Genomic DNA, 23007 nt, shown 5'->3' on the forward strand with positions numbered 1-23007 from the left:
TTTCTTTCTTTCTTTCTTTCTTTCTTTCTTTCTTTCTTTCTTTCCTTCCTTCCTTCCTTCCTTCCTTCCTTCCTTCCCTTCTTCTTTCTTTCTTTCTTCTTCCTTTCTTTCTTTCTTCTTTCTTTCTTGATAAATAAATTTGAAGTTTACTTATGAATGAGTAATTTTTGAAAATTTTTAAAGAAGAAGAATGGTTCAGATTTCCTGTTTTGGTAGGTCATTTAGTTGAATCAGTAGAGAACAGATTTTAAATCTGAGTATTAGTGAAAGTTAAAGAATCACAATATAGAGGAAAGGAAATTAATACACAAATTCAAGATATATTTAAAATAATATGTATTTGATAGTTATTTGCAGTTATAAATGTATTACTTTTCAGCTGTAAACTTACCCTTTACTACCTGCTCTGTGATGACAGACATGGACTCCTGTCAACAATTCTCCTTTACAGCTGGTACAGTGTTAAGTGTTGTAAATAGAAGGCATAGGAAAGAAACTGAAAAAAGGATGGGACTGCATAATATTCCATTGTATATATATATACCACATCTTCTTTATCCATTCATCTGTCAATGGACATCTTGGCTCTTTCCACTGGGTGATAAACATTGGGGAGGGTATCCAAAGATACAAAAGTAGGGATCCGAAGGGGTACGTGCACCCCGATGTTTATAGCAGCAATGTCCACAATAGCCAAACTGTGGAAAGAGCCAAGATGTCCATCGACAGATGAATGGATAAAGAAGAGGTGGTATATATATACAATGGAATATTATGCAGCCATCAAAAGGAATGAGATCTTGCCATTTGCAATGACGTGGATGGACCTGGAGGGTATTATGTTGAGCGAAATAAGTCAAACAGAGAAACACATGTATCATATGATCTCAGTGATATGAGGAATTCTTAATCTCAGGAAACAAACTGAGGGTTGCTGGAGTGGGGGGTGGGGTGGGAGGGGTGGGGTGACTGGGTGATAGACACCGGGGAGGGTATGTGCTCTGGTAAGCGCTGTGAATTGTGCAAGACTGTTGAATCTCAGATCTGTACCTCTGAAACAAATAATGCAATATATGTTAAGAAAAAAAAGAAGAAGAAGAAGAAGGTAGCGGGAGGGGAAGAATGAAGCGGGGGAAATCGGAGGGGTAGACGAACCATGAGAGATGATGGACTCTGAAAAACAAACAGGGTTCTAGAGGCTAGGGGGTGGGAGGATGGGTTAGCCTGGTGGTGGGTATTGAGGAGGGCACATTCTGCATGGAGCACTGGGTGTTATGCACAAACAATGAATCATGGAACACTTCATCTAAAACTAATGATGTAATGTATGGGGATTAACATAAGAATAAAAAAAAAGAAAAGAAAAGAAAAAAAAAAACAAACATTGGGGAGGATATGTGCTATGGTGAGTGCTGTATTGTGAATTGTGTAAGACTGTTGAATCACAGACCTGTACCTCTGAAACAAAGAATACATTATATGTTAAAAAAAATAAAGAAGATAACAGGAGGGGAAGAATGGGGGGAGGAATCAGGGTGGAGGAGACGAACCATGAGAGACTATGGACTCTGAAAAACAAACTGAGGTTCTAGGGGGAGGGGGGTGAGGGGATGGGTTGGCCTGGTGATGGGTATTAAGGAGGGCACGATCTGCATGGAGCACTGGGTGTTATATGCAAACAATGAATCATGGAACACTACATCAAAAACTAATGATGTAATGTATGGTAATTAATATAACATAATAATAATAAATAAAAAGGGTGGGACTTCTTTTCCTAGTTTGGGTGTGCTTCTCGGCTTTTTCTTCCTTCTGCTATACAGTGTACACTCAGAGCATGCAGTCCCTTTGTGAATTTGCAGCCCCAGTTCTGGCCTGCTTACCACCTCAATGCAGTCCTCTCAGTAGAGACACCGTACAACCCAGCTTTTGTGCTAACCATTCAGTGACCAGTTCCTGATGCCTTGTCCTCCTCCATGAATCCATCCATATGCCTGGGTCTATCTGCACCCCATCAGTGTGTCAAGAAACATCTGACAGACACCACATACCTCAGGCCTCACATCACACAGCCATTTAGCAGGTTCTGAAGCCTTGACTTCCTCTCTGAGCCTTCCAATCAGGCTTGGTCACCTATACCCACAGGATTGTTTCCTGGTTGTAAATACCAGCCAAGTTTTTTACCCATTTGGACTCTGACCAGGTGCTTCCTACCTCCATGCCAACGATAAACCAGCTCTGGCCCAGGTCAGCCCAGAGAATTTTCCACCATCTGGTGAGCTGCCACCACACCTGCTCCAACCAGGTGCCAGTGTAAATCTTTGGAAGATCTTCTTCCAGTTTGTTTCTACTTTGGATTCTCTCCCTCAGCCTTAGGTTTTTGTCCGTTTGTTTTAATAGATTTTATTTTTTGGAACAGTTTTAGCTTCACAGCAAAACTGAGTCAAAATTACAGAGATTTCCCATGTCCTCTTGTTTGAGATGAGATTTTAGAATTTGTTGATGGACGATGTTCTTTAATAAGAGCAACATATGTTCTCATTAATGAGCTCACCACCTACTTAGACCAATGGTATTCCCCAAAATGAGGCATTACATGGGCTGCATCACCTTCAGTTGCTAACATAAATAGTTGACCTTAGCCAGCTACCTACACAGAATAAATATCTATTAAGCACCTACTGTGAACAGGTATTTAATAGCTCACAGAAAATATGATCCCTAACCTCCAAAACTCAACAGGGTCAAGTTTTTTGTTTTTTGTTTTTTTTTAGTAATGACTAAATGTACAGAAAGAGCAGTTTATAACCAACATGAACTGATAGTCTTTCTTCCCAATTACATTCTGGCTTCATTGGTCCAGCAGGGAAAGTTACTTGGTTTACAGATTTCCTATTTTCATCTTTTCATGTCGTTAAGGTGACAACAAAACACTTTTCCCAGACATTCTTTCAGTTCATAACTGAAGACCACAGGGTCTTCTGCACTCTATGATCTTCTTAGTATATTGGGGTGCCTGGGTGGCTCAGTTGTTAAGCGTCTACCTTCGGCTCAGGTCATGATCCCAGGGTCCTGGGATCAGGCCCTGTGTCAGGCTCCCTGCTCAGCAGGAAGCCTGCTTCTCCCCTCTCCCACTCCCCCTGCTTGTGTTCCCTCTCTCGCTGTGTCTCTCTCTGTCAGATAAATAAGTAAATAAAATCTTTAAACAGGTATATCAGTGGACAAGTGAAATGAAGCACAGCAGCTTTTCCAAAATAATGGAAAAGCCAAACTCTTAGCCCACATTTCTCCTTCCTTTTTCATATTTATCTATGAAGGTCAGATAAGTTATTGGCACCATGCAAACTATCCTTGGACAGTTGAAAGGGCAGGAGAATTTAAAGGAGAAAAAGACAAGTTTTATAGTAGACAGGGAATTCAAAATATTTTTTGTACTAGTTCTGTGGTCACAGTTTACCATGTTTTTCTGTTGCTCTCTAAGTGCACCCACCTTGGCATGGCTCAAATAATCCTGGAATTGTACACACACCCTTGCTGAGATGCGCTTTAACCCCTAAGCAGAGTAGAAAACTATGAAGCTTCCTAAGAGCCCAGCCACAGGGAAAAAGCAGGTGAGTGAAGAGTGCTGCTTTCTGTCTATGGCTCACCTGATTCAGGCAGAACCCCCTGAATCAGGATCTAGAGGCAGGCTCCCCACCGTGGTTCACTCAGTGGAACAAGGCAAAGCAGAGGGGGGAGAAGCTCCAAGAATTCCTAGTATCTATCATTTAACAAGCTTTTACAAATGACATCAACAATGCTTTGATAAAGAATATGCCAGATTCTCCTTTGAAAAATGCATCCTTTCCCTAGGAATCCCCTGAGATTTACATTTCCAAGTTCTTTCTCTGTCTGGAATGTTTGGGGAAATGGAAGCAGTAGTTGTGTCATGTCCTGCATGCAGGTTCATGCCTTTCAATCATCCACTGAGGAGGCAGTGTTCAGAGTATGGATGGAAGAGATAGAGAATACATTTCTAGAATGCCCTACAAGGGGTCATTTGCCTTGACATTGGTTCTATTTAACTAATAACTGCCCAGGTAAAGGCTGGTCTGGTAGAGAAAAGCCTGGATTTGGGGAAGCAAGAGTTGATTTTATCTACCATGCACAAGCTGTATGACCTTGAATCTGAATTTTTACTGTTTATGTAAGACTCCATTTTCTCATCTGTAAAAGAGGATTGGCAGGTGAGAATGGGGTTCAAAATGTGCTTCCCTGCACACTGACAGGAAACATATGCACAAAAGAGGATCTGTCACTGCTCTCTGGCCACTGCTTGGTGCTGGGTGTGGCATCAGCCCAGAGGGAGAACTGGATTCACCTTTGCTCTAACTCAGCAGTGGCAGGACCCAGACACATTGACACTGAGATTTACTAACTGGCATTTACTCCTCTTCCAAATTAATTACCTTGGGAGAATGGAGCATTGCCTCTTAAAACCCTGAAAATCAGCCAACATTCTCAGACATTTCATACATCACTGTAGCAGCAGTGACATTTCCCTAATAATTTTTCTAGCTCCAATGTGGTTACAAGTTGACATAAGTGTCAAAGATAGAAAGTACTCGTGTGTGTGTGTGTGTGTGTGTGTGTTTATTTTTGCCTTAAATGGTTTACTGGGATAAAGCCACACTGCAGCAAAATACCTCTCATATCTTATGACATGGGTATCTGTTTTTGCTCCACCTGTCCTCTACCAATAACAATAAAAATAATAGTGATAATCAAGACCACAGACTCAATAGCCATTGGACTTGATTCAAACCTCTGGTGATGTAGTAGATGACCTCATTGCTCTTGCTGGATTTCCACAGCTGTGAAAGTCATTGGGAAACACAGGGCCTCCAGGGTCACTGTAAGGATCAAATGGGGTGATGATCATAAGTGCTCAGAACAGTGTCTGGCACATACTAAGTACACCTACATAAGTGTTAGGGGTAAACTGAGGATTCCCATGTTCCAGCACGGAGGTCCGTGCTTAATATTAAGCCACAACCCCTCTACCCCAGCCTGTGTGTAGGTCTGAGCAGGGAAGAGGCCAGGGCTTCCCTGATACTCAGCATGGCTCATACTTTATTTTTAAAGTTCAAAAACGTTTTTTAAACTTTATTTTAGAGAATACATGCATTATATAAAACAACAAAAACACACAAAGAGAATAGAGATTTCACCATTTCTATTCCTTCACATAATGCTTACTACCAAGACTTTGTTAGGGGAAAATTTTTAAAGGCAAATTAATGATATATTGTGTGGTGACTAAGATAACAATAAAATTAAATTAAATTAAAAAAATGAAAACAACTACTAAATGTCTCTCCTGCCCCCACCACACTGATTAAATTTCTTCTGGAAAGCCAAATATAGAAATAAAATAAAACAAAAATCCTGAACTGGAGGGTAAATACTCAAGTGGATTGTTGACATAGGTAACTGTTCATTAGTTTAAGGCATTCATTTCTCCATTACAGTGTTTCAGCTGTCCTGCCCTGTTTTACCTCTAAAATACATCCCAGAGCAGAAGTGCTTGTATCTTTGGGTATCTGTTCCTAAAAATTCATTTTAAAAAAGAAAATACTGTACAAAAATTTGTAACAGAACTATAAAAAATGTAGGAAAGCAGTCCTTTCTTCATAGCCAAGCAGTCTCTGCTTTGCCTGGTTTCTTTTGTGTACTCTTCAGGGTTTGTTTGTCTGCCCCAAGAGTAATACAATGCTTGTGGGATAATGTTAGATGAAAGGTAAAAAATATCTGTCTACAATAAACAAAGGAAGTAATGATGTTGTGATTAGATTCCCAGTTGTTGCTGCTGAAGTTTTGGTTCCATCTTTGCTGACTTCAAGTTTTGCTTTTTGCAAGATGTAAGAAACATGAAGGTTTTCTGATCTTGTTATTTTTGCAGAATTTACTTTGATGGATCAAGCACCTTGGCAACACCAACAACTTTCAGTGGCTCCTTCAAATCAGTTTGTGCTATGGCTGGGCACTTGGGCAGGATAGCTGCATGCTCTTGACGCCATGGTGTTCACAACAGCTGTCTATGGTATTGGTACTGATGTGGAGGTAATGGCCAAGGATGGGGGTGGAAGTCTTGGTTGGCAGAATGGTCAGCCTGCTGATGCTTTCCCCATGATATGGTAGTTCAATGAAGTTGTACCATAAATCACTGGGGGTGCTTTTGACCCCCACCAGAACACAGAGAGCTGGACTAGTACTGACACTGATAAGACTTCCCATCAGCTGCCAAAAATGTACTTTCTTTGTATTCTCAGATTGAAACCTTGATTTTCTTAAACCTTAAATTACACCTCACTGACAAGACTCAGTCCAGTGAGCATGCCATTGATATGGTCTAGGGAAAGGGGTCTGGCTATCACATTGCTGGCTTCATTTTTAACACAGTCACAGAGCTTGGTGTCTTCAGACAATCCTATACAGAAATGTGTGCATTGTTGGGCAGATTCTTTTGACTAGGAGAAGTCAAGCCCAGTAGGAAATGCTAATAACTACTGAGGGTTTGGCTTTTTTCTTTTCCCTAGAAAGCCTTTCCTGTGCAGAGTGTGTCTACTATAGTTGTGCATCATTGGGAAATCCAACAGAAAGAGGGAAAATGTGCAAACATCTCTCACACTTGTTCCTGCCACCCTAATCCCATTGGTGTTGACATCCTTGACTAAACCAACTAGAAATCTCTAAACAGAGTGCCTCTAGTCCCTTTCCATCATTTAGTAACTTGCTGTTATTCTCACCTTACAGATGGGAGGAGGGAGGTTTAAAGAGATTTAGAGAAATGTTACTACTGCTAATCAGAGAAATTATTGATTGTGTTCTCATCTAGGATTTTTATGGTTTCAGGTCTCACACTTAGGTCTTTAATCCATTTTGAATTTATTTTTGTGTATGGTGTAAGAAAGTTGTCCCATTTCATTCTTTTGTATTGTAGCTGACCAGTTTTCCCAACACCATTAATTGAAGGTACTGTCTTTTTCCCATTGCATATTCTTTCCTCCTCTGTTGAAGATTAATTGACCATAAAATTATGGGTTTCTTTCTGGGTTTTCTATTCTGATCTATTGATCTATTTGTGCCATTACCATACTGTTTTGATTACCACCACTTTGTAGTATATCTTGATATCTGGGATTGTGATGCCTCCAGTTCTATTTTTCTTTTTCAAGATTGCTTTGGCTATTCAGGGTCTTTTGTGGTTCCACACAAATTTTAAGATTGTTTGTTCCAGTTCTGTAAAAAATGCTATTGGAATTTCGATAGAGATTTCATTAAATCTGTAGATTGCTTTGGGTAGCATATAAAATCTTACCATTGGAAATGGCATGGATGGAGCTAGAGAGTATAAATTCTAAGCAAAATACATCAGTCAGAGAAAGACAAATACCATATGATTTCACTCATATGTGGAATTTAAGAAACAAAAAAAACAAGCAAAGGAAAAAAAAAAGACAGAGAGAAACAAAGAAATAGACTCTTAACTATAGAAAACAAACTGATAGTTACCAGAGGGGAGGTGGGTGGAGGAATGGGTGAAATAGGTGATGGGGATAAGGAGTACACTTGTCCTGATAAGCACTAGGTAATGTATGGAATTGTTGAATCACTATATTGTACCTCTGAAACTAATATAACACTGTATTAAAACAAAAACATAATAAAAAAAATAAAGGGGTTTAAAGAGGTAAATGAAGTTCCCTGATATTCTATAGTGAGTGAGGTGGCAGCTGGGATTCCAGCCCAGAAAGCCTTGCATCATGTCCTCAGCCCCTCCCTCACAGACTCTGCTCCCAGTACTCTGCTGCCACAGGGTTCTCCATAGTAATGAGGATCAGATGACTCCCTCCTGACCTCTAGGGGAGTCCTGGGCAGTGGCTCCCATTGTAAACACACTGTCACTTAATTTAATCTTCAGTGACAGATGAGGTAAGTATTATTATTCTGATTTCATAGATGAAAAAACTAATATTCAGAAGGGTTAAACAATATGAAAACACCTATACAGTGAGAAGTGGTGAAAGTGGGAAGAGATCCCACTCCTATTTCACTCTAGACCTCTGATGCTTCCACTTTGCTTTTTTACAGGCACACAGTGTTTGGAATGTGCAGACAGCCCCTGTATACATTCTTGTGCAAAAGTCAAAAATCACACTCTTCTCCATGTGATCCAGCCTTGAATACAGGCACACCCACAAGACCATTTGCTGCATACCCTTTAGATGTCAAGGGAAGTGGTCTTGCTGTTATATGATAGGATCTGCAGGATACTGAAAAGTCACCTTCTCTGGCACCTCCTTGACCTTCTTACCACTGTACCATCCTCCCTCCTTCCACCTGTTGTAAGTCATTTGGGAAAGAGGCAAGATGCCTCCAGGGATCCATTGTGACAGGGTTTGCTACAGTGGGACTACATGAAACAAAGAGCTTCTGTAAAGCAAATGAAACAATCAACAAAATGGAAAGCAATCTCCAAAATGGGAGAAAATATTAGGAAACCATATATCTGATAAGAGGTTAATATCCAAAACATATAAAGAACTCACACAACTCAGTAGGGGAAAAAATAAAGTGATTAAATAATGGTCAAAGGACCTGAATAGATATTTTTTCAAAGAAGATGTACAGATGGCCAACAGGTATAAGAAAAATGTTCAATACCACTAATCATCAGGGAAATACAAATCAAAACAACAATGATATGATACCTCACACCTATCAGAATGGCTATTATAAAAAAGATAACAGTATTAGGCTAGGATGTGGAGTAAAGGGAACCCTGTGTCCTATTGGTGGGAATGTCAACCAGTTCTACTGCTATGGAAAACAGTATGGATGTTTCTCAGAAAGTTAAAAATAAAACTACCTTACAATCCATCAATTCCACTTTTGGGCATGTATTCAAAGGAAATGAAGTCAGGATCTCAAAGAGATCTGCATACCTGTGTTCATTTTAACATTCATAACGGCTAAGACATGGAAACAACTTAAGTGTCCATCAGTGGATAAATAAAGTAGTTGTGATATATACATATATATACACATAGACACACACACACACACACACACACACAATGGAATGTTATTCACTCTTAAAAAAGCAAAAAATCCTGCCATTTACAACAACATGGATGGATCTTGAGGGCATTATCCTAAATGAAATAAACCAGACACGGAAAGACAAAGAGTGTATGATCTCACTTATGTGTGAAACCTAACATAGTCAAACAGTTAGCAGAGAGTAGAAAGATGGTTTCCAGGGGCTGGAAGGACGGGGTAATAGGGAGGTAATGGTCAAAGGGCACAAAGTTTCAGGTATTCAAGATAAATAAATTCTGGCGATCCACTCTATAGCATGGCGCCTATAGCTAACAATACTTTACTATGCAAATAAAATCTGTTAAGAGGGTAGATCTTATGTTAAGTGTGGTTATCAAAAACTAAAAAATAATAATAAAGTAATAATAAAAATATAATAATAATAAAATAATAAAAAATAATAATAGGAGCTGGAGGAAACTTTGAGATATGATGGATATATTTGGTGATGATTTCAGGGGTACATATTTACCCCCAAACTTATTGAGTTGTACACATTAAATATTTACAGCTTTTTACATGTCAATCATACCTCAATAAAGTGATTTCAAAAATAAAAGTGGCAGAAGATGGCAGAGGAGTAGGAGACCTGGATTTCATCTGGTCTCAGGAATTCAGCTGGATAGGGATCAAACCATTATACAGATTATTTAGCCCAGACGGGCAAGGCGGGGCAATTCCACCTCTGGCAAAGACATTTGGGAACCACGGCAACAGGCCCCCATGAACTCAACAGGAGATCGAAGAAAAGAATAGCAACAACTCTCTGAACAGAAAAGCGACCACTTTCTGGAAGGTAGGACGTGCGGAGAAGTGAATCCGAGGCAATATTCGGGAGGATAGATGGCAGGGGAGGGGGCCTCCATCGGCCACTTCTGGCAAGTGATAGAGCAGTGGAGCACAAAATTGGAACTTTTAGAAGTCGGCTCCACTGAGGGACGTCGCTCCAGTGGCTAAGCGAGGGGTGGACCCCTCGCTAGGACAGTGTGGTCTCAGGACCCTCGGGGTCACAGAAAGACTGGGGGTGCCTGAGTGCGGAAGAGCTCCCAGGTATCGGAGTGGGGAATCCTGCTGCAGAGATGGAGCCAAGGCTCTCAGCTCAGAGTTGCCATAAACCGTGATCCGCGGCACAGTCGGGCCACTGCTCCTCCAGCAGGGAACCAATAAGTGGCAGATCCGGGGAGACTCCCCTTCCTCCCCTGGGAGGAGCAGTGTGGGAGTGCACCGGGGATCTGCTGGGTTTGGAGACTCCACACGGGGTCAGGTGCCAGAGATAGAAACGCTCGGTCACAGGCCGGGTGAGTACGGAGTGTGGCCGGAGACCAGGGAGATGGGAGTGATTGACTGCTTTTCTCTGGGGGCTCACTGAGGAATAAAAATACCTGGCAAAATCTTTCCTATGTTCCATCAAAGTAAGATCTGGCCAACATTGAAAGTGGTTTTCTCACAGGCAATTTATGTACTTTGCCATAATCTCCACCATGACCTGTTGTACGCTGGAGCCTGAAATTAAAGGTTGGCTGCTTTTTACTAGTCAAGCATGTAGTCATGCTTCTTGCTGTATACTTATAAGGAAAAAAAAGTATATATGGTAACCAGAGTCATTCACTGAAATTCTTGATGTGGTTCAGTTTTTTTGTTTTTGTTTTGTTGTTGTTGTTGTTGTTCATTGCATTTGCAACCCCTACCCTATGGTATAGGAGAGGATGGTGCAGAGCCAAGAAGGGCTAAGAGTAAATCTTGGCATTCATATAGAATACAAGTTTCTTAGAGTTAGGAGCACTAGATAAGGAAAAATAGAAACAGAAATTTCTGCAATGGGGAAAATAATATTGAAGGATGACCAAAGATAACTATTTCTGTAGGTCCTAATATATATTTTCAATTTATCTTTATAAGAACAATTTAAAAATAATCCATAGATCAGGAATAGAAAGCAATATCCCTCTTAATATGATAGAATAACAGTTTCAGATATTAAAAGAGATATGGAAGAAGTATCAGATCTCAACATCAGAAGGAAGCTGAACATATCACAGAAAATGGAGGGGTGGACTTGAAGTTTATTTTGGTACATGTGAGGTACTGTTACTGAGTAGATAATCAAATTCCTAAGAAAAACACAACAGGTTAGTGTAACCTCCTTCCTTCACAGAAACTTCTCATGAAATTGAGTAAAGTGAAGCACAACTGACATTAGCCACCAGACGCCATTTCTCACCAAGCACATAGCTACTCTCCTGAAAGAGGGGCTCATGGAGTGCTAGAAGAGCTAGCAAACATCACTCCTCATCAAGTAACCATAAAGGAATATGGAGGATGATCCTATTGTCATGATGATTATGATCCTCTTTAGAGGCTTCCATTCTACTCACAATGACTATATTTTATTCTTTTCATATGTGTTGTTCTGCAGGTGAAATATCATTAAATCATATAACTAAAACCTGTAGAATAAACTATTTTTGGTCTGGAATATGCAATTAAAATTCTATGAGTGAAATCCATAGATACTAAATCTTTGTGTTTGAATTGATCTATACACAAGCTATTGAAGATGCCTTAGTTTACAGTTTGGTAAAATGAAAATATAAAGGATATACATTAGTGTTGTATAGAGCTATATTTTGAGTGAAAAGGAGATAAATATCCATAAAAGGAATAGTAAAGCATGCACTTTCAAGACAGAGAGTGGAAAGAAATGAAGTTAGAGAGAGAGGAAGGAATCTTGTTGGTTATGGTAAAGCATTCAAGTCTGATACTCATCCCCAGGGGAAAGAATTTTGAATGGTTAGAAGTACTGGAATGATTTAGACAGATACATATTTTAAAAAGCCAGTGCCAGGATATATGTATATAATGAACTTGAAATATAAGAGTGGGAGCAAAAAACCCAACAGGTGGAAATAGTTAGCAGTGAACAAGTTCAGGGACATTTTTGAGGTAGAGTCAATGGTAGAGTCAATAGTAACTGGTTTGATACAATGGAAGAAGCACTTTCCAGAAGTCAGAGGATCCCATTTCTAATCCCTTAACCTAGGAGAATGACAGCATCTGTTTCTGTTTCTTCATCTACACATGAGCAAGATGGACTAGATGAGGAGTTTTGAAACTCTGGACTACAAATTATGTAGCTGAGAGGTGCAAAATACCATGTGAAATTATCTAAGTGTGTGAATAAAGGACCATAAGTTTGTTCAGACTCTCATAGTGATATGTGAGCCCAAAATATGTAAGAACCGCTGTACAAGATTGTTTACCATTGAGATCTCTATGCTGGTACTTCCGACTCAGGGTCTCCAGAAATTTCCCATAATTCAGAAGTTTGTTTTGCTGAAGTGAAGGAAGAGGCATGGGATCTTGTTTTGTCATTTTTCACCTTATTATTTCACTTAAGCCCTTAAAGTATTAATTTATCAGCAACTTGGACCAATTTTATTTAGGAATTGGACCTATAATACCAGCTCAGTATGATTATTCATATTTCTATCTTTTTGAAGATAAGATTTTTGGGGGGTGTTGAGTTTGATAAGTTTTTTTATAGATTTTGGATACTAGCCCTTTATCTGATAAGACATTTGCAAATATCTTCTCCCGTTCTCTAGGTTGTCTTTTGGCTTTGTCTACTGTTTCCTATGCTGAAATTTAAAATCGGTTTACATTTACAGAAAAAATTACAAAGATACTACAGGGAGTTCCCAATACCACACCCAATTTCCCCTATTATTAATATCTTACATTAATATGTACATTTGCCACAATTAATGAGCCAATATTGATATATTATTGTTAACCCATGTCCAGTCTTCTTTCAGATTTCATCCATTTTCACCTAATGCTCTTTTTCTATCCTGGGATGCCATCCAAGATACCACATTGGCTATGATGGTTTCAAAGACATTCCTTGCTCTGTCAGTGGCATTGACAGTTCTGAACACTACTGTTCAGGTTTTTGTAGAAGTAGGATTTGTCTGGTGTTTTTCTTATGATTAAAAGGGGGTTATGGGTTTTTAGGAGGGAGACCACAGAGGTAAAGTGCTGTTATCATCACATCATATAAAGGTACATACTATCGATATGACTTACAACTGTTGATATTGACCTTAATCACCTGGCTGAAGTAGTGTGTGTTAGTTTTCTCCACTATAAGATACATTTTATCCCTTTCCATTATAAACTTCTTGGAAGGAAGTTACTATGCTCATCTTTGACTTAAGGGGTAAGGAGTTATGTTCCACCTCCATGAGGGTGGAATATCTATATAAATTATTTGGAATTCTTCTGCATGGGAGATTTGTCTCTTTTCCCAATCTACTTAAGCTGAAGTTATATTCTGTTATATATCAAATTTTATCTGTTCATCAATTGATGGGCATTTGAGTATATCTGTATATCCATCTTTATAGCAGCACCACACCACACTGTCTTGGTTATTGTAGCTTAGTAGTAAGTTTTGAAATCAGAAGTGTGAGCTCTCTCAATTTGTTTTTCTTTCAAGATTGTTTTGGCTATTCTAGATTTCTTTAATTTCCCCATAAATTTTAGAATCAGTTTGTCAATTTCAGGGAAAAAGAGCCAGCTGGGGTTTTGATAAGCATTGTACTGAATCTATAGATTATTTTGGAAAGTGTTACCACCTTAAAAACATTAAGTCTCTGTTCATGAACATAGAATGCCTTTCCATTTGCTTAGATCTTCTTTCCTTTCTTTCAACAACATTTTTGTAGTTTTCAACATACAAGTCTTGCACTTATTTTGTTAAATTCATTCTTAAGTATTATATTCTTTTCGATACTTTTGTAAATGTAATTGTTTTCTTACTTTCCTTTTCAAGGTTTAATTTCTAGTTTATAGAAATGCAAATGTTGTTTGTATATTGATCTTGTATCCTGCAATCTTAATTCAATCATTCTAAATTTATTGATTTGTTTCATTACCTAATATATGGCTTATCTTGCAGAAAGCCTCATGTGCACTTAACAACAATGTGTATTGTTGTTGTTCAGTGGACTATTCTATAGATATCTACTAGATCTGGTTGCTTTGAAGTACTGTTCAAGTCTTCTGTTTCCCTGATAGACCTTCTATTTATAGTTTTTCTATCCATTTTTTAAAGTGAGTTATTAAAGTACCTAACTATTACTGTTGAATCATCAGTTTTTCCCTTCAGATCTGTCAATTTTTGCTTTATGTATTTTAATGTTCTATTATTAGATGCATGCATGTTTATTATTACTGTGAATTTCTTGATGTGCTGACACATTTTATCATTATAAACATCCTTCTTTGTCTCTAATAACAATTTTCTTTAATATATTTTGTCTTATATTAATATAACCAATCCAACTCTCTTTCAGACACTATTTGCATTCTATATCTTATTTCATCCTTTCACTTCCAAATGATTTGTCTTTGAATCTAAATTGTGTCTCATATAGACAGTATATAGTAGGATCATGATCTTTTACCCTTTCTCCCACTTTTGCTTATCCATGCATCTGTTGATGGACACTTGTGTTGCTACCACAGGGAAAGGAGATAACCTCAGCTTGTGGACTCAGGAGAAACTCTCCCTAAAAGTAGATTCCCTGTCCTGATTTGGCTCTGGGAACAACAGAAAAGCAAAAAAGTCTTTCTAAGAATATAAAATCACAGCCTGAAATCACAGACATGTAGCTAGAATTCACACCAACTATGTAGCCTAGGAATCCAGGCTTAAACTTTAAAGTTATAGAGACACCAGGCAGAGCCAGAGCAAAACCTGTTCAGAAAAACCTGTTTTAAATGTAAGCCTCAAAGAAACCCCACAGAAAAAGAATCCAAGAAACATGAGCTCAAATGAACAAATTACTTATTGAACAGAAAAATAAATTAATTACCATGTAACCAAGTAAAACAAAACAACAAATTCTGCAAATTGCTCCCACAAAGATATTGGAAAGTTTTGGAAATTTAAATAAGTGGAAGATGACATTAAAAATTTAGTAAAGAAATGAGATGCTGTCAAATTGCATAAAGAATTAGAAAAAAGCAAAAAATAGGATGTCTAATAATAAGAAATAACCATTAAAGTTATGTAGTAGTAATAATTATAGTTATAGTAGTTATAGATGAATTAATAGCATATCAGAGCATTGGAAGGATCTACATAGCTAAATTGGGTTTACTGAGAACACTAATAAGTAGTGAAGTGGACAAATCATTAGGAAAATTGTATACATATATACCAAACTGACTCACAAAGAAATAGACTATTTGAATGGTTCTATAACTTTTAAAGTAATTAAATAAATAGAGAACAGCAGGCCTAAATGAATCTATAGGCAAGTTTACCAGACATTCATAGATATTAGCCACCTACTTGCTGGGCATTAAAAATTTGTGTTACCAACAAATATAATGGTTTGGGAGAAAATATTATTTTAAATTAGGATTTAAACTAATCTCTACAAAAGAATATTTTTACCCAATCTAAGAGATCAATGAAATTTTGCTTTTCTACCTTGCCTTTTTCTGTACCTAAAATGAACTATAAAATGTGTTCATCTCTTATTTCATTTTTGTCTTTTCACTATAATGTCTGGTGAGGGAAGCCACAAAACCTCTGCCTGAGATTTCATCACATTTGTTTGTCAAGCTCCATATGCAATTTTATAGAAAGCCAATAAAGTTAATTAAATTCTTATGAGTCATACTTAGCTACTTGTAATCAATACATTTAAAAGGAACTATCCTGAATTCTACAGATATATTTCCATATTGAGCTTTACTTAAAAAGTTATTTTATAAATACACATAAATTTGATATTTCCTTTTATATGTATCCCTGTATGTATTAGATATTGTCTTAAAGAATTTGTGAATGATTACTCATTAGCTAATATTAATCATATGGAAAATATTAGAAAATAAAATACTGAAAAATTATATCCTACAATACGGCAATAAGACAAATATAAATATATTTAAATAAAATTTTTTATCTTTCTATTCAGAAAACAAAACAACTTGCTTGAAGATGATATTAAACCCAAAAATATTGTAAATGAATTTTGTATACTTCCAAATATGCACAGCTCATTAACATAAAGGTCTTTGGTAAGTCAACTGTTCACCAATTTCTGACTCTTTCATTATTATAAGTAATGGTCAAGTTGCTCACAGCTTTTTCAAAGCTACCTATTCTGTAACATACATCCAAACAATAGAGTTAAAACACCCATGTGTCTAATACCAAAACCATTATCCCTTTTTTCTATGCACAATGATGCATGACCATCTGCCATAAATCAACAGAAAATAGACATTCCTTTACACAGCATTTATACCCCAAGTTGGTACTCACAGCTGGAGAAAATCAGTGGGCAGGAGTGCTCATCCATGGGGAAGTTGTGCAGCTGCAGCTGGCATTCTGCATTTATAGTGAGCCTGCAGGAGAGCCAAGGGTCACTCTTGAGGTCTGCCAGGAGCAACCCAGAAAAGTCCCAGATCAAAGCCAAAGAGCAGTCACTTTACAACAATTGGGGAGTGAGAGCAGTGCACTTAACTCACTCTTGGCAGTGGTGCCATTCAGGGATACCATTTAGTGGTTTTTGTGTTATTTTGTTCTGTTTTTAACTATTGGTAGCAGAGAGAACTTCAGTTAGTAAAATTCCAAATATGTCTAGAAATACAAGCAAAGTCAAAGAGGAGACAAATAAAAACAACTGTTATTTTATAAGTCTTTGTCTTCAATCTGTTTTACTGAATTAAAACCTTCTTCCATTTTGAAACTGGTGTATTGGTCTAGGTAGGTATAATGCAAAACTAATCCACTTGTAGAATGGACTTCATATTTAGACAACTCTCTCATTAGACTAAGCAGGTGGTAGCTATACAAATGTGTGCCTTGCATCCTTCCAGAGCAGAAAGCTCTGGGGCCAGAGTTCCTATGAAGGATCCCAGGGTAGGCCATGTCCCCATTCTGGTTTGCTGAGGCTCACCTTTACATCAGAGTCTCATCCGCACTCCATTAAGACTGATGTGGAAACACCTGTTACAGACTCCAACTCTCTACCTATAATCCATCAGCAGAGTTCCCTACTGTGGATTTGTTGTTGTTGTTGTTCTCCGCCTGCCAAAATTATTATTTCCCTGAAAGTTGAAATTCTCTAATCTTCCACTTCTTTTGATTTTAATCAGTACTTTTATTTGTGCTGTGGATACTTGTTTACCATTCTGAGTTACAGACTTCTCTGCATGGCCACAATCGACCTGCAATTAAGAGTTCATGTACTGAATGTGGGGGTGGGAGAGGAGATGTGCCCAGGGGCTGGTGGTGGGCTTTACTGAGCCAGGAAGATACATGCGTCAGAAGAATTAGACAAGTCACCATCTCCTGAGGCATGCTGAATTTGCAATGCCTTTTAGACCCTCAGGAGGAGACATCCCATAGGCAGGTGGCTCCAAGTTTCTGGAGTCCAGAGGGGAAGTTCTGGGTTGGAGGTAGGCATATGGGAAGCCTCAGCATAGATGTGGGAATGGATGAACTAAGTCAGCAGGAGAAAAGAAAGTGAGTGAAGTAATGAGGAAGTCCCGAGGCAGAAAGAACAGGAGAAAAGACTGCACAAAAGCAGGAGCAGGAGACATAGAGAGGAGCCATGGTGCTGCAAAGGTGGTGAGAGAAAGTGTTAGAAGAGAGTGAGCACATATAGTGCTCCTAAGGGATGACGGGCAGTGGGGACAACAGTGTCTGGAGGGTACTGTCCTGATCCTAATGCTAGACAAACAGAAAGGCTGGCCAAGGTGCAGGGCATTCCTTTGGTATGTTACAGTTGGGTGTTCAGTTAGACTTGGGCCACCCTAGTGCAAAGACTTCTGAAAGATATAGACACAGGTTCAAACTCTGATAACACTAGTTCCCAGTGGTGACTTTGGACAGGCAAGTCAGTTCACTTCTCTGAAGTGCAGTTTTTCTTACCTTGCCCAGCTTTGTAAGGACTGCCTGGCCCGCAGGAAGTCTCATTACACTGTAGCTGCCACTTCCATTAGGGATGCGTTGGGGAATACCCTCTGTGCTCTTTTTTTTTCCTGTAGTCTTAAATTTGGCTATGATTACATTTGTTAATTAGTACACCAAGACATCTTTATTTTCTTAGGTGAGTGGACCCGTGGGTTAAATATATTAAAGAAAATTCCACAGTCCACTTCCAGCAGAAATGGATTCTGATGAAGGAATGAGTTTATATTCATTGTAGAACATTTGTGTGCCTTTATTTTCACACATAGTGGCATTAGGACAAACTTTTTCAGGATGCTGTAGCATGTCAAACGTGAGAAGTGACAGAACGCAGAAATGAAAATAGGGTCCCATCTCTACAGTGATCTAAATTATCAGCCCGCCAGTGATTAAAAATCCACCAACGTCTCACCTTAAAGTATAAAGGATTTTCCCATCATTCCAAATTCTGAGTAGCTGATTGGGGGTGGTGATCCAGTGAGCCTCTGCAGTTTTAGAATTACGGAAGATTGTGTCTGGAATCCATATTAATCCCACCATGTTGCTGTTCAGAGTGAGTATTTTCATAGTACTGTTGAATCGAAGGCGACTGTCTGTCCAGGTCTGAGCAAAAAATATGTCAATTTGGTATTCCTGAAACAGAACAAAAGGAGAAGCAAAGTGGTTCTATTAATGAATTTTCTGTATGTTTCATTTTCTTTGTCAAAAGTTTGGGTTTCCTCCATGTTTACGCCCTTATTCCCCACATCCCTTTCTGTTAGAGCTTTAGTATAGTGCATGGCTCAACATGGTAAACATTTTAACAAATGATAACAAGTATTATTAGTCAATAATGTGATAACATATGTACAAAAGATTCTGTAAGTCTTAAATTGTAATAAACACATAAAATGTGATAAGAGGTCAAGTGGTAGTAGACTATAATTCGAAGCACAGAATAAATCCCCCTGCATTCACAAGTCTAAGCTTTAACAGGTAATGTTACCTATTGAAGCCTCATTCTAATCTGTAAAATGGGTGGAATGCCCACCTCCTAAATGGGTTATAAAGAAGAAAGGAAATGATTACATGAAAAACCCTTAATGTCCGGCATAGATCCATACAGTATTAGCTTATATAATAATGATCATTTTCATTTAAAAACCTTATCAAACAACACAATCTAAATCAAAAAGAAAAGTAAGAAGCAACAACAAAGAACTATAAAGGTGACAGACACCCAAGCCAAATGCTGATTCAACAGAAGGCTGGTGAGGCTCCCCAGACCTCTGTAATTGGAAACCTTTTGGTATTCCAGCACAGAATAAGGCTTTGCTGCAACCATTAGATGTGGAATAGGACTAATTTCACCAAGAGACCTAAATAAATGTCCCTAGGGGCACCTGGGTGGCTCAGTCGGTTGAGCGTCTACTTTCGGCTCTGGTCCTGATCTCAGGGTCCTGGGATCGAGCCCCACATGGGGCTCTCTGTTCAGCAGGGAGTCTGCTTCTCCCTCTCCCTCTGTGCTCTCTCTCTCTCTCTCAAGTAAATAAATAAAATCTTAAAAAAAATAAAAGAAATATTCCGAGACTGGACCACTTCAGAGGCCCTTCCCCTAAACACAGTTTCAAGGATTATCATCAATTAGGCCCATAGTAAAGTGGATCTAGAAGCAGACTGTTAGAGATTTTTATACCTTTCAGTTTCATTTACATATTAGATATAATAATGAATTACTATTACAGAGTGTGGGTTCAGTAATTCTCAACAAATCCCACATTTATCCTTACCATCAAGTTTCCAGTTAAAGAACCTTTCTGAGGTAGTTAATTCAATTGACCAGATCCTGATTTTTATTAACTAATCCATTCATTCATCATCTCTTTGCTGCACTGAGTATGCCATGCCCTGCAAACCACTGAAGACCCAGCACTGCGCCAACAAGAAACCTCCCTCCCTTCATGGAGCTTATATTTTAGTCTGGGAATTAAACATACAATTAAGGTGAAAAAACAGCAAGTTTGATGGTCACACATAGCAACCAGAAAAATGAAGTCGGTGTATCACTTAGGATTCCAGCTAGAAAAGACAAAAAAATCCAAGTTTTTAATGTGGAAAGAATTATGTATAGGGAATCTGAGTCTTGCTTAAGCATTTGACCAGCTGCAGGAGCAAATGCCAGGGAAGCAGAAGCTGAGGGCAGGTTATTGTGGGAGCTTCCAGAGTTGAATGAAATCTCAACATCCAGAGGGGCCCAGTGCAAGTCCTCCCCTCTGTCCATGTGTCTGCCTAAACATGCCTCTGGGGGATAATAGCCTCTGTCTCATTATTGCCTTCCAGAACTTTGCACATGTCTCTCATTAACAGACTCTGACCTTGGAATTGTACACAGACAGAGAAACAAAGAGGAAGTTTGTGTGTGTGTTGTGTATGCATGTGTGTTATTTCCTGTTGTATACTGACTAATTTTAAAATGGGTTTGGGGGCACCTGGATGACTCAGTTAAGTGCCCAATTCTTGTTTTCAGCTCAGGTCATGATCTCAGGGTCCTGAGAAGTGAGGAGTCTGCTTGGGATTCTCTCCCTCTCCCTCTCCCTCTGCCCCTTGCCCCACTCATGCATGTGCTTTCTCTCTCTCTCTCTAAAAATAAATAAATCTTTAAAAATAAATAAATTAAAAGGGGTTTCAAACAGTGCTGAAACAAGTAAAATAAATCAGATAATGAAAGACAAATACCTGTGATCTCACTTATATGTGGAAACTAAAAAAAATTAAAAACTGAAGTCATGGATACAGAGAACAGACAGGCGGATTCCAGCGGTGGAGACTGAGAAGTGGGAGAAGAGGTGGAGGGAATCAAAAAGTACAAACTTCCCATTATAAAATGAATAAGTGCCAGGGATGTAATGTACAGCATTGTGACTATAGTTGACAATACTGTATTGTATAATCAAAAGTCACTAAGAGTAGATCTTAAAATCTCTCATCACAATAAAAAAATATTTCTAACTAGACTTATCATGGTGCCATTTTGCAATATATATGTACATTAAATCATTATTTGTATATCTGAAACTAATATTATGTTAAATGTCAATTTTATCTCAATAAAAAACAAAAGAAAAAAAGAAAATCAGTGTATTAAAAAAGAATGCTGAAACAAATCTATAACACGTAGTGTTGGCTTAGGACTGGAAGCAAGGTGGCTCATGTCACACATGGGTGAAATGTTTGTTAAAGTTGACACCTGCAGTAAGGCAGAGCATGTCTAATGAGTGCATATAGCTCTTTGCGCAAAGGTTGGAAAAGGAACATTAATTAGAACATGTTTGCCGCTATTGACTGTGCTTTGTAAGTTAACGTAAGAAAGAAATCATCTCAGAAGATAATTGGCCAGTTGGAAAGCAGTTATGAAAAAGAAAAGAAAGATAAAGCAAACATAGGTTCTTGCAGGGTTAGAACAGGCAACCGCTCCTAATCCCCCTCAGTAAATCATATCAAGAAACGCCTAGAGAGTTAAAAGCCTATTGAAACTCAGCTTTGCAGAAATAATCAGACCCACAGCTAAAAATCCCTAAATGGATTAAGTTGTCACCCTACAAAATCTTTAATTTTATAAATGTGGCTTCAGGATAAGAGACCAAAGTATAACTCTTCCACTGAGGGTTGCTGCGGCCAAGGCACCTGTACTTAATTTAAGAGAAAGAGTAAAAAGAGTCCATTTGAAAACAAAAGGGTGGGAGAGGCAGTGGCATGCAAAAGCAAAGACACTTAGTGGATCCTAGAATTGTGTTGACAAAAGATATGTGAATATGGCTATGCACATTTGAAACTCTTCTAATAGGTAAGAAGCTGGCTAGGTTTACGAGAGTTCTACTGCCAAAGGACCATCAAGTCAGGAAGAGACATCTGTGACTATTTGAAACTAAATGTACTTTTGCATTCCTATCTATAAAGGGCAGATTGTGGCCTGGAAAAGCTGATTAGACCTTAATAGGGGCTTCTTCTCCAATGCCCACTTTCCCAAGACCAAAGCAGTTAGTGGAAAAAGAATAAACTCTTAAACAATGGAGTTAAGAGCCAGGGAGAAGTGTCCTTTGGAGCCCTACCCTGGGAGCAGAATTAAAGTTTAATCAAAGAAGATGCTTTCTTCCCAGGGAAAAGAGCCCACTCAGGATCTGTCAAGTAGGGTCTCAGAATTGCTGCAAACCAGTGGGTTGATTGTGATTATCCTGGCTCTTCTCCATCACTGTAGATATACTACATATTGGGGATAGGTAAAATAGCTTTTCTTTTTAGTTTAAAAGTCAGTGGACCAAGGAAAACCATGTGAATTAATGTGAATGCCAGCACACATACACAAAACCTTGACCCAGGGGCTGGGGCTGGGTGGGCCTTTTGGGTTGCCTCATTTGAAGAAGGGTAGGATGTGTCTTCCCTGATGTAGGAGAGAGACAATATTTGGCAGCTAGATACAGATTATGGTGGCCATTGGTCCTATTCACCAAATACTGCAGCACGTGGTAGAATTGCATTTCCCTCTCCTCCTGTTTGGGCTGTGTCTGACCATCTTATTTGTGATGAAGTGAAATGTGAACAAAGTGGTGTGTGCCATTTCTGGGATGGTGTTTGAAGAGCACACTCCCTTTGCAAGACCTCAGTGAGGTGCAGGAGTGAGCCACACAGATAAATGGAGCAAGAGACTGCAAGCAAGTTCAAAAGCATACTGGATGAGACAGTAACAATTCTGTCAGACAGAATAGACTGAATGAGGTGAGTAGGCACCTTACCTCCTTGATGGCAGGATTTTAGCTTCACAATGATGCTTGCTGACTGTGTAACGGGCTATAGTTGCATAGGGAACACACTAAATACTGAAAATAAAA

General features: G+C 38.7%; 1 protein-coding gene and 1 pseudogene across 1 annotated transcript in view; both read right to left on the bottom strand.

Annotated features, from left to right (window-relative positions):
• The window catches only part of GABRG3 (gamma-aminobutyric acid type A receptor subunit gamma3), a 756122-nt gene that overhangs the window by 301977 nt on the left and 431138 nt on the right, over positions 1–23007 (bottom strand). Inside the window, exons 4-5 of the mRNA XM_044917764.1 lie at positions 18555–18775; positions 16490–16572 (exon numbers count right to left, since the gene is read on the bottom strand). Coding sequence (XP_044773699.1) covers positions 16490–16572; positions 18555–18775 — 304 coding nt within the window. The remainder of the gene's footprint in view (positions 1–16489; positions 16573–18554; positions 18776–23007) is intronic.
• Positions 5718–12516, bottom strand: LOC110572397 (annotated as a pseudogene).

Source organism: Neomonachus schauinslandi, chromosome 9 (genome assembly GCF_002201575.2).
Source record: "Neomonachus schauinslandi chromosome 9, ASM220157v2, whole genome shotgun sequence".
Classification (NCBI taxonomy): Eukaryota; Metazoa; Chordata; class Mammalia; order Carnivora; family Phocidae; genus Neomonachus; species Neomonachus schauinslandi.